Raw genomic sequence first — 22,798 nt, forward strand, 5'->3', positions numbered from 1 at the left:
ACTATCTTGATTCGGGATATGATCAATCTTATCCTGAGCAACAATTTCTTCAAACATGACGAAAGGTGGTTCCACCAATTACAGGGGACAGCTATTGGTTCCAAATTTGCTCCTTCTTATGCTGGCCTTTTCATGGGCTGGTATAAGAGGGAGCATGCCTGGGCCAAACACATCGCGTTCTGGGGGAGGTACATTGACGACATTATTTGTCTGTGGACACGATCAGTGGAGGAATTGCAGACATCTCTAGTGTACCTTAATGACAAACCTTATAATGCAAGGTTAACAATGTCACACCATCAAGAGTGTATTGATTTTTTGGATATTCACTTCTTTGTTAATGAGGGACAGGTACATAGCACTCTGTTTAGAAAATCCACCTCATGTAACAGTATATTACATGCAACAAGCGCACATGCACGCTCTGTGATCACCAATATCCCTTATCAGAAGACTACGCAATTGTATTAGGAACAATGAGTTCAGTGATAACATCAATGACATTAAACAACGCTTCATCAATAGGGGTTATGACCGTCACACACTGAATTTAGCTGCACAAAGAATACAGAACCTCCCTAGAGCAGACACCCTCAAACCATCCACCATGGGAAAGAGGAGGGGGAACAAGGCTACAGGCGCATAGAAAGATAAGATCTCATTCTATACCAACTACACAGCACACAGTAGCAAGATATTTCAGGCCTTTAAGAAACACTGGAACTTACTTTGGGATATTCCCAAATTACAGCCGTTCATTAGCCAGAATCCCTCGCTTGTGTACAGAAGGGGCCGTACATTGAGGAGAACACTCTGCCCTAGTTATGTCACCACTAAGCCCCCTGACATGTGGCTACCCACTGCACCTGATGGGTTTTACACCTGCACAACCTGCAATGTCTGCCCATATGGTATTAACAAACACAAGGACTTTTGTTATAACACCACCAAAACATATGCAATAAAACACTTCATTAACTGTAATACCCAGTATGTAGTGTATATCCTAGAATGTCCATGTGGAATTATCTATGTGGGTAGCACAGCGCGTACCCTTAAGAAAAGGATACAGGAACATCGCTGCGCGCTCATTAATGACGACACAAGATACCCCATGACTGAACACTACCGTAATGTACACATGGGGAACAACACATTCAGATTCAGTGGCACTGATCACGTGCCACCGAACAACCGAGGTGGTAACAGGGAGCTTAAACTGCGTCAAATGGAATCGAAATGGATTTGTAGACTCCAAGCGGTGGCAAAAGGTCACAACTCTGACCACGAGTTTCACTATTTTTTAAACTAGACACACTGACGGAGGTAGGCGTCCATTGGTCACATACCATACTTTGGCATGGCTGTGCCTTGACAGGGGTGTATTTGTTAGCTTGACACTCCGCTATGACCCCATTCTCATTGGGATTAATCCTTTGCATTCCATAGGCACTTATGCCTTTGACCTTCTCTTTATGGCTTATATACTGCGTAACCAATGGTATATATATTTTATCCATTGCCCATTCATATCTTGAAGGGGGGCTTGTTCATTTTTATTTCATTTTATTCTAATATAACTGTTCCTAGGCGGCGGCTTACCTATGAGCCGCGCACTTAATAAGATGGGAGGCCACTATGATCTCTTGTGCCTTGGTACTGCCAGTCTTATTTACTATGTCACTCCATGCACGGTTTTCCCATAATTTGCATTGGACTGATATTAAGTTATCCTACCTGCACATTATTCTTAATACCCACTGAACAACCTGGGTATATTCCACATATTTACTGTGTACTAAGTTGGCCCCTGTTGGCATTTTTCCATCTTAAACCGGGCCCCTTGTACACATTCGGTTTCTTTCTAAGTAGCGAGAGAATGTCACATGCAAGAAGCAAACCAACTAGGACCACATATTCTTTTTTATTTAATACTTAGGACCCGGCGTTGGCTTCGTCTTCCCATATTTTACGAGGCCCCTTGTACACATTCGGTTTGTTTCTAAATAGCGAGAGAATGTCACATGCAAGGACCAAACCAACTAGGGCCTCATATTCATATATTATTCAACATTTAGGACCCGGCGTTGGCTTCGTCTTTCCATCCGATCTGGGATATATGCACTCCAGTCTTTAACCTGTACGTCACGCACCATTTGTTCAAGGCTGTGCACGAAGACAATGTATTTTTCGGGTACTTTTCAGGTATTGTTTGCATGCTGCACTATGACTCGTAGTGCCACTTTCTTTTCTTGCCTTTTTTACAATTTTTCTTTCTTTTTCTCATTCTGTTTATTAACTGGTTGCTTGGATACCTTGCGTGTGAGCACCTTACGTCTCCCCCCAGCTGGCCGTAGAACGCAGGTCATATCTGGTTGGCGATCGTGCCTGCTCTTTGCTGTTTGCCAATGCAGTCTTTTCTTCATTGCCCTAGTCAATTAAGGCTTTTGCGCGCTCGAGCTGCTGGATATAAGGAGCTTGAGTTCTTCTTTTTTCCCTTCGAGGAGTGGGTTTACGCTCAGACCGCCCGTCAAGGGTAAGCCCAATTTGTGCGCTCCCACCCTTTTCTCATATTCCCGAGGGGTGCAGAGTTTAGTTTGTTCCCTCCTCATTTCGCCGTTGGTTGCTATGCCTGCCTGTCTTGCATTTTTACATTCCTGAACGGGGGCGGGGGCCTTTTGATTTTCTCTTCAGTCCGCATTGACTGTGCTTGCCTTTCGCCTCGCCCTTCTTACACCAGAAGTGAAGTTGTTTAAGCTAAGACTTTTTTACTCCTATCCTTTCCTAGACATTGTGACTGGGATCTGTTAACGTACATCTCGGACTTCCTTAACTAATTTATCTTGCACTTTGGGACACATGGGCACCTAGCATACCGTTCTTGCCTCCTTACATTACATTTGTATTTCACTTTTAATTTTTTTATTTCTATTTGTATTCGACTCGTATTGTTTGTCCTTTCTCTCTAACGTCTGTCCCTGTGCTTTTTCATTATAGCCATGTCACTGTCTTACGTCTGTAGGAAGGTGGATACCAGACTATGGTTACCCCAGATTTTTTGCCTGGTGTTTAGCTGGTTTTCGACTTAGTTGGCCTTGGATCCTGCTAATCAAGGCCCCAGGCTATCTGCTCTCTCTTTAAAATGGACTCCATGTACCCTGGGTACATCTCCAATTGGAAACTGGGTCACCTTATGAGCCCCTGTACAGTGTACTATAGGCACCCAGGGCATAGGTGCATCCAAGGCCTACCAGGGGCTGCAGCATGTATTATGCCACCCCTGGCTGGCCACCCAAATTAACACAACTGGCTGATCACTCAGCTGGGGCAAGGTGGTGTAATCACCCTTTGCTTTAGATATAGTATACCTATATCTAACCTTATATCTAGACACATATACACCTATAAGTCACTCCTATGGCAGGCCTTAACAATCCTGAAGGCAGAGTGCTTGGTGTTATGTGAGATGGTGCTCTAGCATGAGCTGAGCCTGTCTGCAGCTTTCGGAACCATGTCCTTTAGCTGTTCTGGGATATTGCCATACCATATACTCTTAAGTGCATTATAATCCTCGCCGTTAGATGCTAACTATGGTTTGGCTTTATCGAAACATGTCGAGTAAGGTGTCATACGATTTGGAATACTACCCCCTCGCCAGTCCTGGTGACGAGGGTAGCATTCCACGGTTCTAGAGGGAGAAGACATGTTGTTCTAACTATTGCCGGTTAAATTTAACCGGAGCCTAAGCATCACAAAATGGATGCTACTGACACAGACACAAGTCTGACCTCCTGCTGCTGGGAGTCCTTCCAGCGAGGGAGACTTGTACAATAGGTTTCCTGCCTTGGGAGGTGCTAGCACCACCCCAGTACTTTGTGTATTGGGACAGGGAGGGCTGAAAGGATTGAGACACTGCCTGGGGCACACAAGGTGTCCCATGCATAGTCCAGTTTAAACCGGTGCTGGGGCTTCCCTTCCCCAGCTCTGGTGCAAAACTGGACAAAGGAAAAGGGGTGTAACCACCCCCTTCCCTGGTCCCACTAATAGAAGGGACCTAGCAGGTAATCCAGCCCCTATGATTGGTATATAGGTAGGAGCTGAGTCTCGAGACTTTAGATTATCCTGACTGAAACACTGAAACGGAACTCTGGACCTTCATCACTCTACTTTGAAAGAAGACGACTGAAGAATCTCCCTTGTGGTCAAGGAGTGACCACCCTGCACATGCAGGCACCATCCAGCGATCGACGACTTGCTTAGCCGCCTCCCGCCGGAGCCAGAGCCCAGAGCCTGACAAGAACCGGATTCCCAGATATCCACAGTCCGTGCAAAGCTGAGACCCGTGGAGGCGACGAGAGACGTGGAACCGGCCATCTTGAAAAGTCTGCGACCTGCTAACTGTGCAGCTCCAGAGGCCTCCTCGAAGCTGTGCATTGGGGATAGAGAAGCCCCAGCCCCGAGCAGCATCTGCACCGAAGATCAGACCTGCACACTCCACGAGTTCTGCGTGGGGCCCTTTTGCATTTTCCTGCTCGACGCGTCTGCCCGGTCACTTGCCCATTGGCTAGTGGCCATCTTGGCGACGATCCCGTGAAACTACACTGCTGGTCTAGTTGCTCCAGACTGGCCCTTGCTTCCTTGAAAAGTTGCAGCCCCTCAGACATTGCTGGTCTGAGTAAGAAGCCTACATAGATTCCTGCGTGGGTTGCCTTTGCCAAGGCTTGTTGCCTCCAATCTTGAAGCCGACACCGCCGACAGCGAGAGCCTTCGTGGGACAGCTCGTGCCTTCATCCTGGTCGTCGTCGATGACTCCTGGTCCACGTGGCTGCAGAGACAAGCTTCCCATCAGCACCTGATCGCATCCCGACATCGCCTGGTTCCGTCCTGGTTCCATCCTGGTCACTGACTCTGTCCCCTCTACTTTCAGGTCCTCTACATCTTCGATCCACCCTTGGATCCACCCGGACTCTTCTCTTCTGGCCGCCTGCAGCATCTTTACTCCAAGGCTTCATAGATCTCCACGACGAAACCCAACACTTTTGGACCTATGCACCCGCTTCCTGTGGGTTAGGTAACGCGAGTACTACGGAGCTCCTGTAGAGGTTTACATCCCTAGTGTCCTAGTTTCAAGTGGTTAAGTTCTATTCCAGTCGGAAGGCTCCTAATTCTTTAACTTTATAACTTTTACGCACCGATTGACTTCAATGTGTACACTTGTGTGCTTTTAGACACTGCACACGCATCCCGTGGGCCTCCTGCTCCCTAACCATTGTTAATCTAGTGTAGCCCCAGCGATCGTGTTGTGGTACTTATACCACTTTTTTGATATATGGTTTGACGGGCCACCCCGCCCTATCCATAATTGTGCAACATTTGTCTATTCTATTAAGTTACTTGTTTTGCGCTTGTGCTTCTGTGCTCATAAAGAGTTCAGGGGTTTGTTTAGAAATAAATACATATATATTTTCAATATATATCTTGTGTGGTGTCCTTTCATTTGATATTAAAGGGATTTCATATGGTGAAACAGCTGGCTTCACATGCCATCTTGAGTTTAGCCTAAGACTCCTTTGTCCATGCATGCTACCCCTAGGATAGCTGGTCTATAAGGTTGACTTTACAACCATCACCATAAGGGTTGTTTGGACTGGTGCAAGGTGCTCACTAGAATAGTGAACATCATATATCAGGCCAACTTCTCACATTGGTGTGCAGCAGTTGGGATTTGAGCCTGCTGTTGTTTTTACCAATTGGAATCTTTGCAATATCATTTGAAAGATCATACAGGTACCTATAGGTACATATAAAACAAGTCTAGAATACTTAAGTTCTACTGAACTTAGTTGTTGTAGAGCAAAGGGCCTAGCACACCCTGACTACAACTACTAGAGAGGTTTAGTAGGTAAACACTTAGTGTAGGTAGTTGCATCACATCCACCTCACTAGAGAATGTCTGGCACAGGAGTGCCCAGTGGACTCCAACCTGTGGAAGGTAACCCTCACAAGGTACCCCCCCAGATTTTCTATCCTCAGTTTCAAGGAACTGAGGCACTTGTGTAGAACAAGAAAACCGAAGCAATGGTCTAACCCTACACTTCAACACCTCCTAGAGCTCTTAGATGAGTCTGAAGCTCTAAAGGCCTCTGGTGCAGACCCTACTGGGAATGCCACTGAGGGCCTACCCTCTTCAGAAGATGCCACTGACCCCCCTGATGATGAGGATGAGGTTGGGGATGAGTCTGATGAAAAGGATGGTAGCCAGGTCCAGGTCAGGAGACTTAGCCAGGCTAACTTGAGCCAATTTGGAGCTGAGAATGGAACAGCCCCATTCAGGCCTCCAAGTGGGTTTAACCAGAGGTATAGGAGAGAGAGGTCTTGCTCAGGAGATTCTCATCACTCCAATGCTTCTAGGGGTTCTCATAGGGGAATGACATCTCCTCAGAGGCGAGAACACCAGGCTAGGATGAGGGAAGTCAATCTCAAAATTGAGAGAGAGCAACTTGCCCTAGCCAAGGAAAAACTTGCTTTTGAGAGAGAAAAGAAGTTAGGTGGGCGCGAGCCCCCTGGTGGCAGCAGGTCCTATGATAATAGACACCTGAATAAGATTGTGCCCCCCTACAAAGATGGGGATGACATCCACAAGTGGATAACTGCTTTGGAGAGGACCTGCAAAGTACAGCAGGTACCCCAAAGTCAGTGGGCAGCAATCTTGTGGCTCTCCTTTTCAGAAAAAGGTAGAGATAAGCTCCTCACAGTTAGTGATGAGGATGCTAACAATTACACTGTCCTGAAGAGTGCTCTGATTGATGGGTTTGGCTTAACCACTGAAAAATACAGGTTGAAGTTCAGGGATACCCAGAAGACACAGACTCAGGATTGTGCTACTAAGGCTCTGAGGGCTGGTTATTGGGCAGAAAAGTACATGACTATACAGGATTGTATAATTTGATTATGAGGGAGCAGATCCTTAGTAATTGTCAAAACCAGCTTCTACACCAGCACCTGGTGGACTCAGATCTGACCTCTCTACAAGAATTGGATAAGAGGGCAGACAAATGGGTCAGAACCAGGATTAGGCTTAGAAATCAGGGTAATGACCAGAAGAAAGATTCTACCAAGCCTCAAGAGAAAGGTGGGATAGATCTAAAGACAAGACTTCCCCAGGGCCCCAAAACTCCAATGAGGGGGATGGGTCCCAAGACACTTCCTCTACCCAAAAGAAACCTTATTGCTATGCCTGTAAAAAGCCTGGCCACTGGAAGACTGACAGCAGTTGCCCAAAGGCCAACAATAAGGAAAACATCCCCCCAAGTAATACTCCCAGACCTCCTTTTACTATTAGTAGTAATCCCCCAGGTGGTAGGAGTGCCCACAAGAATTTGGCTGGGTTTTCTTTGGGAATCTCTAATAAAAGAGAGAGGGACCCCAAAACCAAAGGGATAGGGTTCCGCAATTGACGTTAGTCAGAAAGAAATTCCCTTTGGGCAGATTTACAATAGTACATAAGTACTCACAGACATACAAAAAAACTACCAAACACCCCACATATCGCACGGAAGCAATGTAAACAGGTGAAATTTACAGTATATGTGAAAACACTCTGAAAATAATTCAAATTATTAAAACAATTTATTAAAGTTACATTACATCAAGTAAAAACTGAAGATTGGGAAACACATAAGGACGGTACAATAATCAATAAAAACAACATTCAAGTAAAAAAGGAGTTTACAGGGAGAAAGGATTAAACTCAAACAGAAACCATTAATTTTGAATTTCTCCTTAATTTGTATTCCCAGATTTGCTCCTTAGGCGTCGACGCGTTTCGGCGGTGCAATCAATTTAATCCGCCTTCATCAGGACAGTATATAAATAATGTTTCCCAAATAATTTCTCAAACAGGAGATAAGTCTAGAAATGTATCATAAGGGGTGTTCAGCCTCCTTATCATCAAGTAGAAATATTCGTCCAGCGAATACTTTTCTCTATGTATTCAAACACTATTTAAAAGTTAATGGCATAAGGCGTAAATACGTCTTTCAAAGTCATGATGATCTCCAGCAAAATGACTGGAAGAAAGAGTTAAAAAGCTAGTACGTAAGCACGCAGTACTAATATGTTCCGACTTCCGCTTCTTAATCAAGCATTTTCATGAATTGGTCATATTATAGGTTCAGGGTTTAGAGTTCTGGTCCAAGGATACTCGCTGTACGAGGTAATTTCCTCTTAGTCAGCCCTTAAGCGTGTTGATCACGGACGTCCTGCGTGCTTCTCTTCGTCTTCCCGGCTAGCCTTTTTTACTTGAATGTTGTTTTTACCGTCCTTATGTGTTTCCCAATCTTCAGTTTTTACTTGATGTAATGTAACTTTAATAAATTGTTTTAATAATTTGAATTATTTTCAGAGTGTTTTCACGTATACTGTAAATTTCACCTGTTTACATTGCTTCCGTGCGATATGTGGGGTGTTTGGTAGTTTTTTTGTATGTCTGTGAGTACTTATGTACTATTGTAGATTTACTTTGGGAATGCATGGGGACTCAGGCCTAACCAGGTCCCCTACCTTAGCTACTCTTGTCTGTGGAAATGGCATGGGGTTTGCCAACTTCACTGCTTGTCCCAACACTTTGGGCAAGTACAGACAGGAGCCCCACATCAATGGCCGGAAAGTTGAAGCCTACAGAAATACAGGGGCTAGCGTCACTATGGTGACTGACAGTCTAGTTCCCTCAGGACAACTTTTACCTGGGTTCACCTATCAGGTGATCAACATTGATGGAGTGCAGAAAGATCATCCCATGGCAGTAGTGAATCTCAGCTGGGGAGGTGTCAATGGCCCCAAGGGAGTGGCAGTGTCTCCAAACTTGCCTGTAGATTGTCTACTAAGGAATGATCTAGAGATCTCAGCCTGGGCTGAGGTAGAACAAGAAAACCATTCCAAAATGGTAGGCCTTCCCGAAAAGGTTAGTGGGGCTGTGATAGCCACAGCCCCAGCCCAACCAGAATTCCTTCCTAAAGAGGTTGGAAGGGCTGTGATGGTCCCATCCCAAGCTCAGGCAGACTTCCCTGAAAAGGTTGGCAGGGCTGCGATGGTCACAGCCCACACCCAAACTGAGTTCCCTCCTGAAAAGGTTGGCAGGGCTGTGATGGTCACAGCCCACACCCAAACTGAGTTCCCTCCTGAAAAGGTTGGTAGGACTGTGATGGTCACAGCCCAAACTCAAACAGATTTTAGTGTTGTGAAGCCTGAAACTATGGATCACTCCACTCAGAGAGCATTGGGGAGGAAGAAAAGTCTCCCTCCCCCCAGACATTAGGTGAGAGTCAGCCTCCTCAGGGAATTGACCCTACCCCTTGTGAAGGAACTGCCCCAGAGGTAGTCAGGCCTAGCCTGGCAGAGCCCCTGATGTCAGTGGACCCTTCCAAGGTGGAACCCAGTCTGGAGCAGGTAACTTGCCCCTCTCTACCCTGCCTCAGACAGCCCAGGGCTGCAGAGGTCAGGGAGGCCAGTGGTGGACCCCAAAGGGCCCCCTGTCCACAAGAACCACCCCGTCAGCAGATTAGGGGCACCAAAGCTAGCAGCCCTAGCAAGGTGAAAATTTCAAAAACTCCTGATGGATCTCCCTTACACTTAGTTAGGAACCTCCCCCAGATGGATTCTGTTGGGCACAGCCAAACCTGGGACCCAACGGCCCCAAACATGACCTGTCCCTCCAGTTAGCCAACAAAAGGGACCCAGCCTCCCGCTTTAGGTAGCCAGAGGTTGACCCTGAGAGCACAGTGTAACTCAGTCAAGGAAAGAAAGGCCCATATGGTGGAAGATGATTGGAGGAGGCTGAGCCCTACATTAGGGGGGCCTCACTTCAGTACTCCATCTCAACCCCAGCCTTTTACTTTGCCAAAACACACCACAGGTAGAGATTCCCTATGGTGGAGACCCTATGATACCCTTAGGGTAAGGGATTTCTTAGTCGACCATGAGACAGGGGGTAACCATGCTAGTGCAGGTACTTCCTTATATGGCCACTTAGACAATATAGGCTTACCTGGTCATGGATAGCCTTATCTCCTTTCGTTTGTGTGTGGGGGGGGTTCTGTAGAAAGGTGGATACCCGACTATGGTTACCCCAGATGTTTTGCCTAGTGTTTAGCTTGTTTTCGACTTAGTTGGCCAGGGACCCTGCTAATCAGGGCCCCAGGCTATCTGCTCTCTCTTTAAAATGGACTCCATGTACCCTGGGTACATCTCCAATTAGATACTGGGTCACCTTATGAGCCCCTGTACAGTGTACTATAGGTACCCAGGGCATATGTGCATCCAAGGCCTACCAGGGGCTGCAGCATGTATTATGCCACCCCTGGCTGGCCACCAAAATTGACACAACTGGCTGATCACTCAGCTGGGGCAGGTGGTGTAATCACCCTTTGCTTTAGATATAGTATACCTATATCTAACCTTATATCTAGACACATATACAGATATAAGTCACTCCTATGGCAGGCCTTAACAATCCTGAAGGCAGAGTGCTTGGTTTTATGTGAGATGGTGCTCTAGCATGAGCTGAGCCGGTCTGCAGCTTTCGGAACCATGTCCTTTAGCTGTTCTGGGATATTGCCATACCATATACTCTTAAATGCATTATAATCCTCGCGGTTAGATGCTAACTATGGTTTGGCTTTATCGAAACATGTCGAGTAAGGTGTCATACGATTTGGAATACTACCCCCTCGCCAGTCCTGGCGACGGGGGTAGCATTCCACCCTTCTAGAGGGAGAAGACATGTTGTTCTAACTATTCCCGGTTAAAGTTAACCAGAGCCTCAGCATCACAAAATGGATGCTGCCTCCACAGACAATTCTGACCTCCTGCTGCTGGGAGTCCTTCCAGCAAGGGAGGCTTGGACAATAGGTTTCCTGCCTTGGGAGGTGCTAGCACCACCCCAGACAGGACTTTGTGTATTGGGACAGGGAGGGCTGAAAGGATTGAGACACTGCCTGGGGCACACAAGGTGTCCCATGCATAGTCCAGTTCAAACCGGTGCTGGGGCTTCCCTGCCCCAGCTCTGGCTCGAAACTGGACAAAGGGAAACGGGTGTAACCACACCCTTCCCTGGTCCCACCCATAGGAGGGACCTAGCAGGTAATCCAGCCCCTAAGATTCGTATATAGGTAGGAGCTGAGTCTCGAGACTTTAGATTATCCTGAATGAAACACTGAAACGGAACTATGGACCTTCATCACTCTACTTTGAAAGAAGACGACTGAAGAATCTCCCTTGTGGTCAAGGAGTGACCACCCTGCACAAGCAGGCACCATCCAGCGATCGACGACTTGCTTTGCCACCGCCTCCCGCCGGAGCCCGAGCCCAGAACCTGACAAGAACCGGATTCCCAGACATCCAACAGCCCGATCCACAGTCCCTGCAAAGCTGAGACCCGTGGAGGAGACGAGAGACGTGGGACCGGCCAAAAGTCTGCGACCTGCTAACTGTGCAGCCCCTGAGGCCTCCTCGAAGCTGTGCATTGGTAGAGAAGCCCCAGCCCCGAGCAGCATCTGCACCGAAGATCAGCCCTGCACACTCCACAAGTTCTGCGTGGGGCCCTTTTGCATTTTCCTGCTCGACGCGTCTGCCCGGTCACTTGCCCATTGGCTAGTGGCATCTTGGCGACGATCCCGTGAAACTACACCGCTGGTCTGGTTGCTCCAGACTGGCCCTTGCTTCCCTGAAAAGAAGCAGCCCCTCAGACCTTGCTGGTCTGAGTAAGAAGCCTACATCGATTTCTGCGTGGGTTGCCTTTGCCAAGGCTTGTTGCCTCCAATCTTGAAGCCGACACCGCAGACAGCGAGAGCCTTTGTGGGAAAGTCGTGCCTCCATCCTGGTCGTCGTCGATGACTCCTGGTCCACGTGGCTGCAGAGACAAGCTTCCCATCAGCACCTGATCGCATCCCGACAGCGCCTAGTTCCATCCTGATCACTGGCTAGTGACCCAGACTCTGTCTCCTCTGCTTTCAGGTCCTCTACATCTTCGATCCACCCTTGGATCCACCTGGACTCTTCTCTTCTGGCCGCCTGCAGCATCTTTACTCCAAGGCTCCATAGATCTCCACGACAAAACCAGACTCACTTTTGGACCTATGCACCTGCTTCCTGTGGGTTAGATAACGTGAGTACCACGGTGCTCCTGTAGAGGTTTACATCCCTCGTGTCCTAGTTTCAAGTTGTTAAGTTCTATTCCAGTCGGAAGGCTCCTAATTCTGTAACTTTATAACTTTTACGCACCCATTGACTTCAATGTGTACACTCGTGTGCTTTTAGACACTGAACAAGCATCCCGTGGGCCTCCTGCTCCCTAACCATTGTTAGTCCAGTGTAGCCCCAGCGATTCCCAAGGCCCTAGGCCTTACCATTGTTCGTGTTGTGGTACTTATACCACTTTTTTTATATATGGTTTGACGGGCCACCTCGCTCTATCCATAATTGTGCAATTTTTGTCTATTCTATTAAGTTACTTGTTTTGCGCTTGTGCTTCTGTGCTCATAAAGAGTTCAGGGGTTTGTTTAGAAATAAATGCACATATATTTTCAATATATATCTTGTGTGGTGTCCTTTCATTTGGTATTAAAGGGATTTCATATGGTAAAACAGCTGGCTTCACATGCCCTCTTGAGTTTAGCCTAAGACTGCTTTGTCCATGCTACCCCCTAGGATAGCTTGTCTATAAGGTTGACTTTACAACCATCACCATAAGGGTTGTTTGGACTGGTGCAAGGTGCTCACTAGAATAGTGAACATCATATTCCAGGCCAACTTCTCACAACGTCATCCCTCTTTTTGACGTTTTTCACCTCTGTGACCAGGTGCCTAGCATAATTCACAGCCCCGCCCACGGGCCCTACGCAGTATGGGAGAATGTTGCCAGGATCCCTTACATAGCCAGTGACCGCCTGTGCTTAGTTCTCAACGCCTTTCCATAATATAGGGATCTGTCAGACTGTATAGGTCCTTGGCAATCTGGTTTAGTTTATTTTACTTTATTTTATTGATTATCCATTGATGGAGTCCATTTGCGTTGGCATTAGCATGTATCCTTCCTAGACATTATGACTCCTGCCACGTGTGCACCTCCCTGAGTTCACAGCATTACAATGTTCCTGTATCTCTTTCTCTGTAGCACAAATTTGATGATCCTCGCCCATTTTACATGATATTTTTTCCATGTTTCTCAGGCTTCTCGTGGTTGGCCCTTATCATGGAGGTCTAAGCTATTATTATTGCATCAACGACTACATATTGAGGCTAATTGGACCTTACTTTTCACCACTTAAAAAAGGCTTTCGACATACACATTGGTATGTATATGACTACCATATCTTGGTCCTATTTGATACGTGTTGTAAGAGGCTGAATGGCTTCTGTGAACTAGACGCTTCTCTTGTACTCATTATCAATTGGTTGCTTAGTGTTCCAGTATTACTGTCTGTTTGATGTCTCGCCATTCGGGGGATATCAACTATTTATGCTTAACCACCCTGGTCCTGCGCCCTCATTTGCATATCATGTGGTCCACAATTTCCATATGTGGCCCACATTTCCCGCCAATATGCACCATCCCAGATCCTCTATTCCATAGCCTTAGAGGGATCACCACTGCATCCATGAATCACTTTATCCGCTTTTAAGCTTGATGGGTCACAATGGAGACTAAACATCATTTTAGATGGAGCACACACAGTTCTACACTTAGTCATTTGATACTTTGCCTAATTACCACATTCCACCAGGTATATTTAGAGGGTCCTTAGGCAGCCACAAATGTTTAGGTATGTTGTTGCACTACATAGATCTATTAAGCACCTTGGACCGTGACTCTCCTATTTGGTGACTTATATATGATTTTATTCTGTGTTGTTCATGTCCTTTGTTACTGAATGTTGTATATATGCAACTTTTTATAAATAGCACCCTTTGTCATTTATGTCTTAGTCATGTCTATGTTAGTATTGCCATGTGGATGTTCAATGTAAGTTTTACATAGTATTTATGTGTTTTATTTATGCTCTCTTTCTAGCCCTGACGAAGTTCATTCTCTTGAACGAAACACATTGGTTGATGTCTGTTTTCTGTTGATTTGGATCTATTTAAATAAAGATGACACCAACGAAGTAACTGATCGTGTTTCATTATTGGATACCATTAGACCTGGGTAGCGCACCGCTCCATTTCTTCACATACTACGGATGATCCACAACACGGCAGCCAACCTTATCCTCTACCTGCCCAAAAGAACCCACATTACAAAACACCGCAAGGACATCCACTGGCTCCCTATTCACAAGAGATGCCTGCTCAAGCTCCTGCCCCACGCCTACAAAGCCCTTCATAACCAAGGGCCTGCCTAAACTTGAACCCCCGTCTACACAGCCACACAGGAACCTACGGTCAGCACACATCACTCTCACAAAGATTCCGCACATTCGTCGCAACCACACCAGACAACGTTCCTTCCCACCTCGCTGCCAAAACATGGAACCCCCTGCCCCTCCACCTCCGCTCTGCACTATTGCTGACCGAGTTCAGGAAGGGACTCAAGACCTGGCTGTTCATCTGAGACCAGCAGCAAGACCCTGGAGAACTTCCGGGGTGACAAGCAGCGCTTTACAAATACGACCTGACTGATTGATTGAGCGATGTAGAATTGACCAGTTATCCCACGACAGGTTGGAGTACTTGAGTGAGTCTTTTCTTTATCTGTGGCATTCTATTACTTGTTGCTCTAATTAGTTATTTATTAACTAAAAAAACACAGTTGAACTGAATGCAGACATGCCAACCCTCCCGATTCAGGCGTGAGACTACCAATTTCAGGGCTAGTCTCCCGCCTCCCGATTTCTACAAGCAAAAACCCGATTCCTCAGGGGTTTCAGCTGACAGGGCTTGGTATTGTGTAACATGCTAATTCTTCCAGAAAATGTCAGAGGGGCGATGCAGGGACTAGGAGGGGTGAAAAACCAATTAAGCCTCATTAACAAGCACATAGTCTTTTAAAGACCTGTGAAGTGGGGCGGCTGTGTGTGTGCCCTGTTTCAGGGGCGGGCGGGGGTGAATGCACCAGCAACTTGACAGGCCAGGTAGTGTTCAACACTTGCATCACCCTTTCTCTGCCTGCCATTGCGCTCCATGCTTCGGAAAGGCAAGAAAAAGAACGTGCATTTGCGTTTCAAATGTCTGATCCTGCAGCAGCACACTTCCAAAGCCCACACATGACAGAAACCCGTTTCAAGGCCCCATTCTCCCGATTTTTTTTTTAATATCTCCCACTTTGCTCTTCTGAAATGTTGGCATGTATGTGCATGTCACCCATGAAAGATCTTAACGTCAGGCATAGGCAAACTGTATGAAAAGTGCCCTAGCTATGCATGCAGAAAACTTAGCATAGAAGGTCCGGGTGTCAGCTTATGAAGCATTTCTTTTGGGTAAAACTTTAGACAGGCGAACTGAGATTGACAACAATCTCCCACCCTTATCCCTAAGAGACCACTGGCCTTGTGCAGCTGGCTGTGGATGATCTGCCGCAGTTCCGACGCTTTCTCCGGGTGCAGCGCCATCCTCCCTGAGTTATTCCGCGGCTGGGAAAACTTTGCAGCAAACGGGATGGACTGTCAGTAACTGCTTTCAAACACTGGCGGAAAGAGCGGCGCGAGGCTGCCCATTGGATCGCCTGAGCCCAAGACATACAGGGAAATTGCGGAGTCACGTTTTGCGCAGCAAGCAAGGCATTCCCACTCTTCCAAACTGGCACCGGCGAAAGTCGGACATCGCCATAATTAATTATCAAATGGTCAGTCTTACACCAACAGAGCAGGGCATCAAAAGAATAGTCCAGCGCATATATGACGTCGGCATGCGTCGCAGTACAAAGAAGGACCCCTTTTTTTTTGCTGGTTGAGTCCAAAAAATATAAACCGTGACCTAACAGAAGTAAGGGAGTTCTTCCACCTTAGAACAGACAGGGCCAGCTGCCTTTGCCAATGTGCTTTTTAGTCGTTAAACCACGTGTGCGGCCGTAACTAAGGTGAAGAGCAAACGAGCACAGACGCGAAGGAATGGACTATACCAACATGGCCGCCAGAGTGTACTCGTATCACCCTTTCTATGTCTACTGTACAGACTGCCAGTAGTCGGATAAGCTCCGAAGACTTTCGCTGTGCTTGTGCTGTCGCTTGACTCAGCTGGAACTTCGCTATAGTCAACACGATGTTTGTTCCTTGTGCTGGCCTATCTCCACCGCATTTTCGCGATTGCATTTTAATACTGGTAATTCAAGTACATTATCCTTTATGTTATGTTGTTAGTTTTAGGCATTGCAAAAGTAATATAGATTGATAATTAAGGTATGATTTCATGTATACGTTTTTGCATATTTGATGGTGTTGCTTGCCAGTAGGTATACGGTGCTTATTTCTTTTCAGAGGACGATTACAATAGTACGTTTATTCTTCAGCATCGCGGATGTAGTTATTCTTCAGCATCGCTGATGTAGTCATCTATTTATACAGACATCTTCAACGTGATCAGACGTGCTTAAAAAAACTAGTTAATATAACAGTGGCAGCAGATGGCATTAATAACAGATCCGTTTAAGGGATTTATATATTTGCAAGGTAAAGCGTAAAGGTATAATATTTGCTAGGCCTTACTTAACCTTAAGGAAGGTTTTGAGTTATTGAATAAAGAGTTTGCTTGAACTTTTGGAAATAAATTCCAGTAAAATGGCAGTAGAAGAAAGAAGCAAAAAACACCCAAATGATGAAAGGAATGCAGACCAATCAAACATTACCCCGAAAGTAGTCCTGGGATGCTTGTTTCTGGTCCAGGGAGGACTTGGCCTGGCAGTTCTGGTTGGACTGTTCCCATGGAGAGCAGACTCAAGACTGACCGCTGGGTCCAAACAGGGGTGGCGCAGTGAGAAAAAAAAAAAATCAATGGATTAAACCCAAATCTGTGACTGGGGTTGAATGTTTGTTTTTTTCAGCGTTCCGTCCATCATTTGTTTTTGTTGTAGAAGAAAGAAGGGCCATAATTGTGAACATAACGGGCTAAAGTATTTCAAAGGCAAGATAGTCTTTAAACGCTGTTTGAAAGTGGGGGAGTCTTGTGGGAACGGAACCCCTGTACCCCAACCTTGACAACCCCAAATTTTAAAATCTTACCAATTACCTCAGGAGGATCCACTTCCGAACTGATCTTGCATAAGAGAACATGTCACCACCAACAGTTTTTTCCCCCTGTTATTCTTTTTATTTTGGCGAGTGGAGGGGTGATGGGGAACTTCAGTAGGAACATGATAAGCTGTAGGTATTTGATATTGGCAGGGGGGGTCAGACAAGGATGCCTGCTGGCCTCCCTGCTTTTCATCATATACATCAATGGGCTCAATACCTCTCTGAAATCGGTTACTCAAGATGTCCTATATATTATTAAAGAGGCCATCCCTGTGCTGCTTTACGCAGACGATGCGGTTCTTATAGGCCGTACTCCAAATTCATTGCGTCTTCTTGTCCAACATTTTTATAATTATATGAAAAAGCTAGACCTGCGGGTAAATTTTAAGAAATCCTTTTTGATGAGTATTGATCCGGGGAAGCGTGATATAGGCCCAATTACAATATTTGGCCAAAAATTGACTTCGGTAAGATCTTTTGTATGTTTAGGATTGGCCTTTGCTGCAAACGGCTCCTGGAGTGAGCATTTAGCTCATGCCAGGAGCAAGTTCTCAAAGGCCACCAATTCAATTTTAAGTTTACCTTGTCCTAAGACCACGGGCGCTCTTTTAGCTGTACAGAAAATATATAAACTTCAGTGCACCCCGGTGGCCACATGCAGCGCCGAGATCTGGGGAACGGTCAACTGCTCAGTAATCCAGCAGGAAGAAAACAGGTTTTGCAGAAAATTACTGAGCATCCCAATTTCTACCCCCAATACATATGTCACAAAGAGCTCAATATTAATTTTATAACTGATTTTATCCAGGCACGTCCGGCACTTATGTGGGTATCGGTGTGGAAGAACAAAGCGGCATCCTTGACACAGCTGATTATTAAGGACTGTTTACATTGTGACAAGGGCCTAGAAATCCCATGGCTAAGCGGTGTGCTGAGTAGCTTGTGCAGTATAAATAGAGAAAACGTCTTCCGGGATCATATTTTAGCAGCCTCAGTTGCAAAAAAGGAACTGCAGAATGATTTTTACTCCCTATATAATAATGAGCGGGAGTTGGTAGAGTCCAGGAAATCAACAGTGCGTAACTACATGGCTATTGAACAGTATTGTTATCCGCTCCACTTGTATCTGACTTTACTGATGAGCCGCTGGAATCGAGCCTATTGTTTCGTCTAAGAGCTGGTACATTTCGATTTGCACTTTGCTTTCCACTTGGTTATAGCCCAAATTTCAATTTTAACTTGTGTTCTTGTGATGGGAGGAGTGAGCAAACTATTATGCACTTTATATTTTTCTGTAAACATTACATCAAATTCTCTAAGCAGTTTTTATATCCATATTTTAACAAAAGAAGACCAATCACCCTGGAGGTAGCGTACTGATCAATACTAGATTTAGATGATGTTGAACTAATCTTCCGCACTGGCACTTTTCTCAAAACCGCAACAAGGGCGCGGAGATCTATGATGGACCCCTGACACTGTATGATATAATTTGTGAATTGTTTCTAATAATTGTATATATCAACATGATGGTTAGTTTTGCACAAGGCACTTTGGATATCTCTATATTGAATTTAAAAATTTTTGTATTAACTAATGTGATGAATTTGTGTTTCATGTGCTTTTATGGGTACTATTGTATCCGAATAAAGTTGAACTGAACTGACAAGATTTAACACTGAATATATAGTGCCAAGACTTGAAATAAAGGGAATTATATTTAAAGCTTTGGTAATATGCCGATCATTGCATTCTGTCTTCAATCTTTATTCATATTTGTTTTCCTGGACAGCAGAGTACACAAATGTTACTAGATGTTGCAACTCATTTTGAGGGGCATGTGTTAAAATTTAAAATAAGCAAGACCATCTTGAGTCAATTCACTTTTTACATATTCTGCCATTTCAGCCAGCTGTGTCTGTGGGGAATGTTGGCCAGCTTGCAGGGGACCTCATTATATCTACAATGAAGATGGTGAAAGTTGGTTATTTCTACACAGACTGCCTGGTACCGATGGCAGGAAGTGATCCATACGCTGATCCAGGAGCAAATTCAAAGCTGAGTATAAATGCTGAAGGTACGTTCCTGAGGTTTAAAAGACAAGTTTGATAATTGTGCTTTCAGTTATCCGTTAAAGCATTATAAGTCACTAGGGTACCGATAATATTGTCTTTGATCTGCTTGAAACATTGAATCATAACGTTATGTGGAAACCAAAGGCTTATTGTAAAACGTTATATTATAAACATTTAAGGTGGAGATGCAGCTAGCCTAGCAATTTTTGTTATACTACAAGCATGTGTGTTTGTTGTATTATACTTATCCAGATCTAACATATGTAAGCCTGATAATGACTGGAAAGTGTCCCCAGATAACCATAAGTCCCAACAAGTTTGACCGGAGATTGGTACAAGTACCACATCCCAACCTACCTTCACACCCTACAACATACTTTTACTCTTGGTGTTATTTCATAATAAGTGCTCCTGAGTTTTATTAGATTGTGCAGAGGAACATTGGCTGCCTTTTTTTGTAAAAATAAAATACCCTTACATTATTACTGAAAGCATATTTTACAATGTAAATGTCAGTGTGTTGACTTTTGAACCCTGAGTGTTTTCATTATTTTTTCACTCTCTTGTTCTCCTGCTTTATATTCCCAAACCTGTCTAAGGTGCAGATGCATCATCATTGCAGTTTGCGAGTCCTTATTAGGAAATGTTACTGATTCGCTATTAAGGACTCGCAAAATGCAATATATGTAGGTTTCGCAATAATAATTGCGATTCCTACATATTCCTTAATTGCGAATCGCAAATTGGGATTTGCAATTAAGGAATACCTTCCCATTCATTCCTATGGGCCTAGAGGCCCATATGAATTAATGGGAAGACATTCGCAATTTGTGAGTACCCAGTAGGTACTCGCAAATTGCGAATGCAATTTCAAGGGTGCAAGGTGCCAAAAGGACACCATGTTGCACCCTTGAAATATGTATGTGTGCACATGTGGCGCACATACATGCCCTAGGAGCATGTATGTGCGCCACATAGCACTTTAAAAAATGCAAAAAGTGCATTTTTCTAGGAAATCGCAAATTACCACCAACTTGAAGTTAGTGGTAATTTGCGATTTCTTAAGGCCAAATCGCACATTTTGGCTGCTTCCAGAATTGCATTTAAGGAATAGCAATTTGCGATTCCTTAAATGCATTCTCAAAATAGGGAATGATTCCTTATTTTGCAATGGCCTTTTAAAGGGCTTTTTCCCGTTCGCAAACGGGAAAACCCTTCATACATCAGGCCCTAAATTCCTTATTCAGCCCTTCTAAGATTTGTTTGTGGTTTATGGCCTCAAGCTGATCTATATATAGTGTACAGTCTTCCCAGAATGTGGCTTCTCAAGGTGAGAGCTGTAGTCCAAATACAATGTTGTATAAAATTCAGCTAGTAAATTCGGTATCACTAAACTTCACTCTTAAGTAACTCACAAGCATACTTAGTTGCTCCCTGAAGGCAGGAGTAATTCTGGTTCCCATTGCGTTCTGGGAGCTGACTAAGGACGCAGGGGCTTTGGGGCTCCACCCCGAGCCCCCAACAAGCATATGGTGGGTGGGCACCCACCTTTAAGTAATGCGTGCTCAGGGATGATGTCCCTTGGAGGCTAACGGCTCAAGGAGGGGGGATTCCCCCCCCCCCCCATCACCTTTATGTGAAGTAGTAGCCCTGTGGGATGGGTCCTCAGGGCCTAATAAGGCTTGGGGAGAGGGACCGTGTGAGTCCCCATACCTTTAAAAAAATACAAGCCTTGGTATAGCCAATAGGTCTCGCCTTTGGGGCCTTATAAGTGTATAGGCAGAGCTATTGACTTTGCCAATGTGTTAAAGCTGTGCTGTAGAGAAGTGTGGCTGCTGTGCAGCATGCTAAACATTTTTAATAAAAAAGTGCCACTTGAGTGATGCTGTGCTGGCCCTGAGTGATGCTGTGCTGGCCCTGAGTGATGCTGTGCTGGCCCTGAGTGATGCTGTGGTGGTGCCGAGTGATGCTGCTGTTGCGCCGAGTGATGCTGCTGTTGCGCCGAGTGATGCTGCTGTTGCGCCGAGTGATGCTGCTGTTGCGCCGAGTGATGCTGTGGTGGTGCAAAGTGATGCTGTGGTGGTGCAGAGTGAGGCTGCTGTGACAGTGTCTTTGCTAGTTACAGTCGGTGGAAGAGGGGTAGAAGAGGGGCAGAAGGGGGATAGAAGAGAAGTAGAAGGGTAGAAGGGGGTAGCAGGGTAGAGGGGTAGGAGACGGGTTGAGGGGTAGTATAGGGGTTGAGGGGTAGAAAAGGGGTAGTTGAGGGGTAGAAGAGGTGTAGATTTATTTATTTATTTATTTATTTATTTGCTTATTAAGCGCATGAATAAATTCCCGAAGGGATATCTCTGCGCTGGTGCTCGCATATTAGAGGGTTCCTGCAGGGATTAGAGCTGAGGAAGAGAAACCTGAGAAATTTTAGAGCATGGTAAACAGGTAGGTTTTTAGATTCTTTCTAAATAATTCCAGGCTCCTAATTTGTTTTAGTTCAGTAGGCAGGGAGTTCCAAAGAATTGGCCCTCTGTAGGACAGTGCTCGACCACCCTGTCTGGCCCTTCTGATTTTTGGGACCTGAAGCAAGAGAAGGTTGCTGGACCGTAGTGTGCGGGCAGGGATGTAGGGCAGAAATTTTTCTTTTAGATAGCTGGGGCTTGTGCTAAACAGGCATCTGTGTATAACGTTGCATATTTTGAATTTGATGCGCTGCTTTACGGGTAGCCAATGGAGTTGGTGAAGTAAGGGACTGGACGGTGTTCTGGGGGGGGCGTTAAGGGCCAGTCTGGCCGCCGTATTCTGTACGACCTGGAGTTTATTCACCTGTGCTTCATTAGCTGAGATGTATAAACCATTGCAGTAATCCATTCTGCTTATGATAAGGGTCTGGATGAGAGTCTTCCTATGGTTAGGGGGTAGAAACGGGAAGGCTCGTCTCAGAAGCCCCACCACATGGAGGCAGGCACCTACCACTTGCGTGGTGTGCTCTTTTAGAAGGAGCGCTTGGTCTAGTTTAACACCTAGATTTTTTGCTGTTTGTTTGGGCTTAGGGATGGGGCCAAGTTCCAGAGGCCACCAATCTGGGGACCAGAGAAGAGTGGCCCCTCCAAACAGCATAACCTCCGTTTTGGATACATTACATTGTAAAAAATTTTGAGCCATCCAATGTGCTACCGCCCTCATCCCACTGGCAAATGATGATTGAGTTGCCGGCGTGAGGGTTTGGAAGGGGAAAAGCAGCTGGGTGTCGTCAGCGTATGATACAGGAGTAAATCCAAAAGATCTTATCAAATTAGCTAAGGGGGCCACGTAAATGTTAAACAGCGTAGGGCTGAGACACGAGCCCTGTGGCACACCCTTAGTTAGCTTTCTTGATGGTGATGAATGGGAGCCCAGTCTGACACCTTGGGTTCGATCAGAAAGAAAGCTGTGCAGCCACGATAGAGCTGTTCCTCCTACCCCTACGTTACTTAGTCTTTCGAGAAGGAGAGCATGTGATACCGTGTC

The 22,798-nt window shown here is 45.6% G+C and overlaps 2 protein-coding genes across 2 annotated transcripts in view; one reads left to right on the forward strand and one right to left on the reverse strand.

Annotated features, from left to right (window-relative positions):
* The window catches only part of LOC147663187 (centrosomal protein of 76 kDa-like), a 131,485-nt gene extending 115,508 nt beyond the window's left edge, over positions 1-15,977 (reverse strand). The window contains exon 1 of the mRNA XM_086950605.1: positions 15,543-15,977. Coding sequence (XP_086806731.1) covers positions 15,543-15,605 — 63 coding nt within the window. The 5' untranslated portion in view covers positions 15,606-15,977. The remainder of the gene's footprint in view (positions 1-15,542) is intronic.
* The window catches only part of LOC147663188 (proteasome assembly chaperone 2-like), a 63,349-nt gene continuing 56,495 nt past the window's right edge, over positions 15,945-22,798 (forward strand). Inside the window, exons 1-2 of the mRNA XM_086950606.1 lie at positions 15,945-16,314; positions 19,131-19,299. Of these exons, the coding sequence (XP_086806732.1) occupies positions 16,255-16,314; positions 19,131-19,299 (229 nt within the window). The 5' untranslated portion in view covers positions 15,945-16,254. The remainder of the gene's footprint in view (positions 16,315-19,130; positions 19,300-22,798) is intronic.

This window comes from Lissotriton vulgaris, unplaced genomic scaffold, assembly GCF_964263255.1.
Source record: "Lissotriton vulgaris unplaced genomic scaffold, aLisVul1.2 SCAFFOLD_2786, whole genome shotgun sequence".
Lineage (NCBI taxonomy): Eukaryota > Metazoa > Chordata > Amphibia > Caudata > Salamandridae > Lissotriton > Lissotriton vulgaris.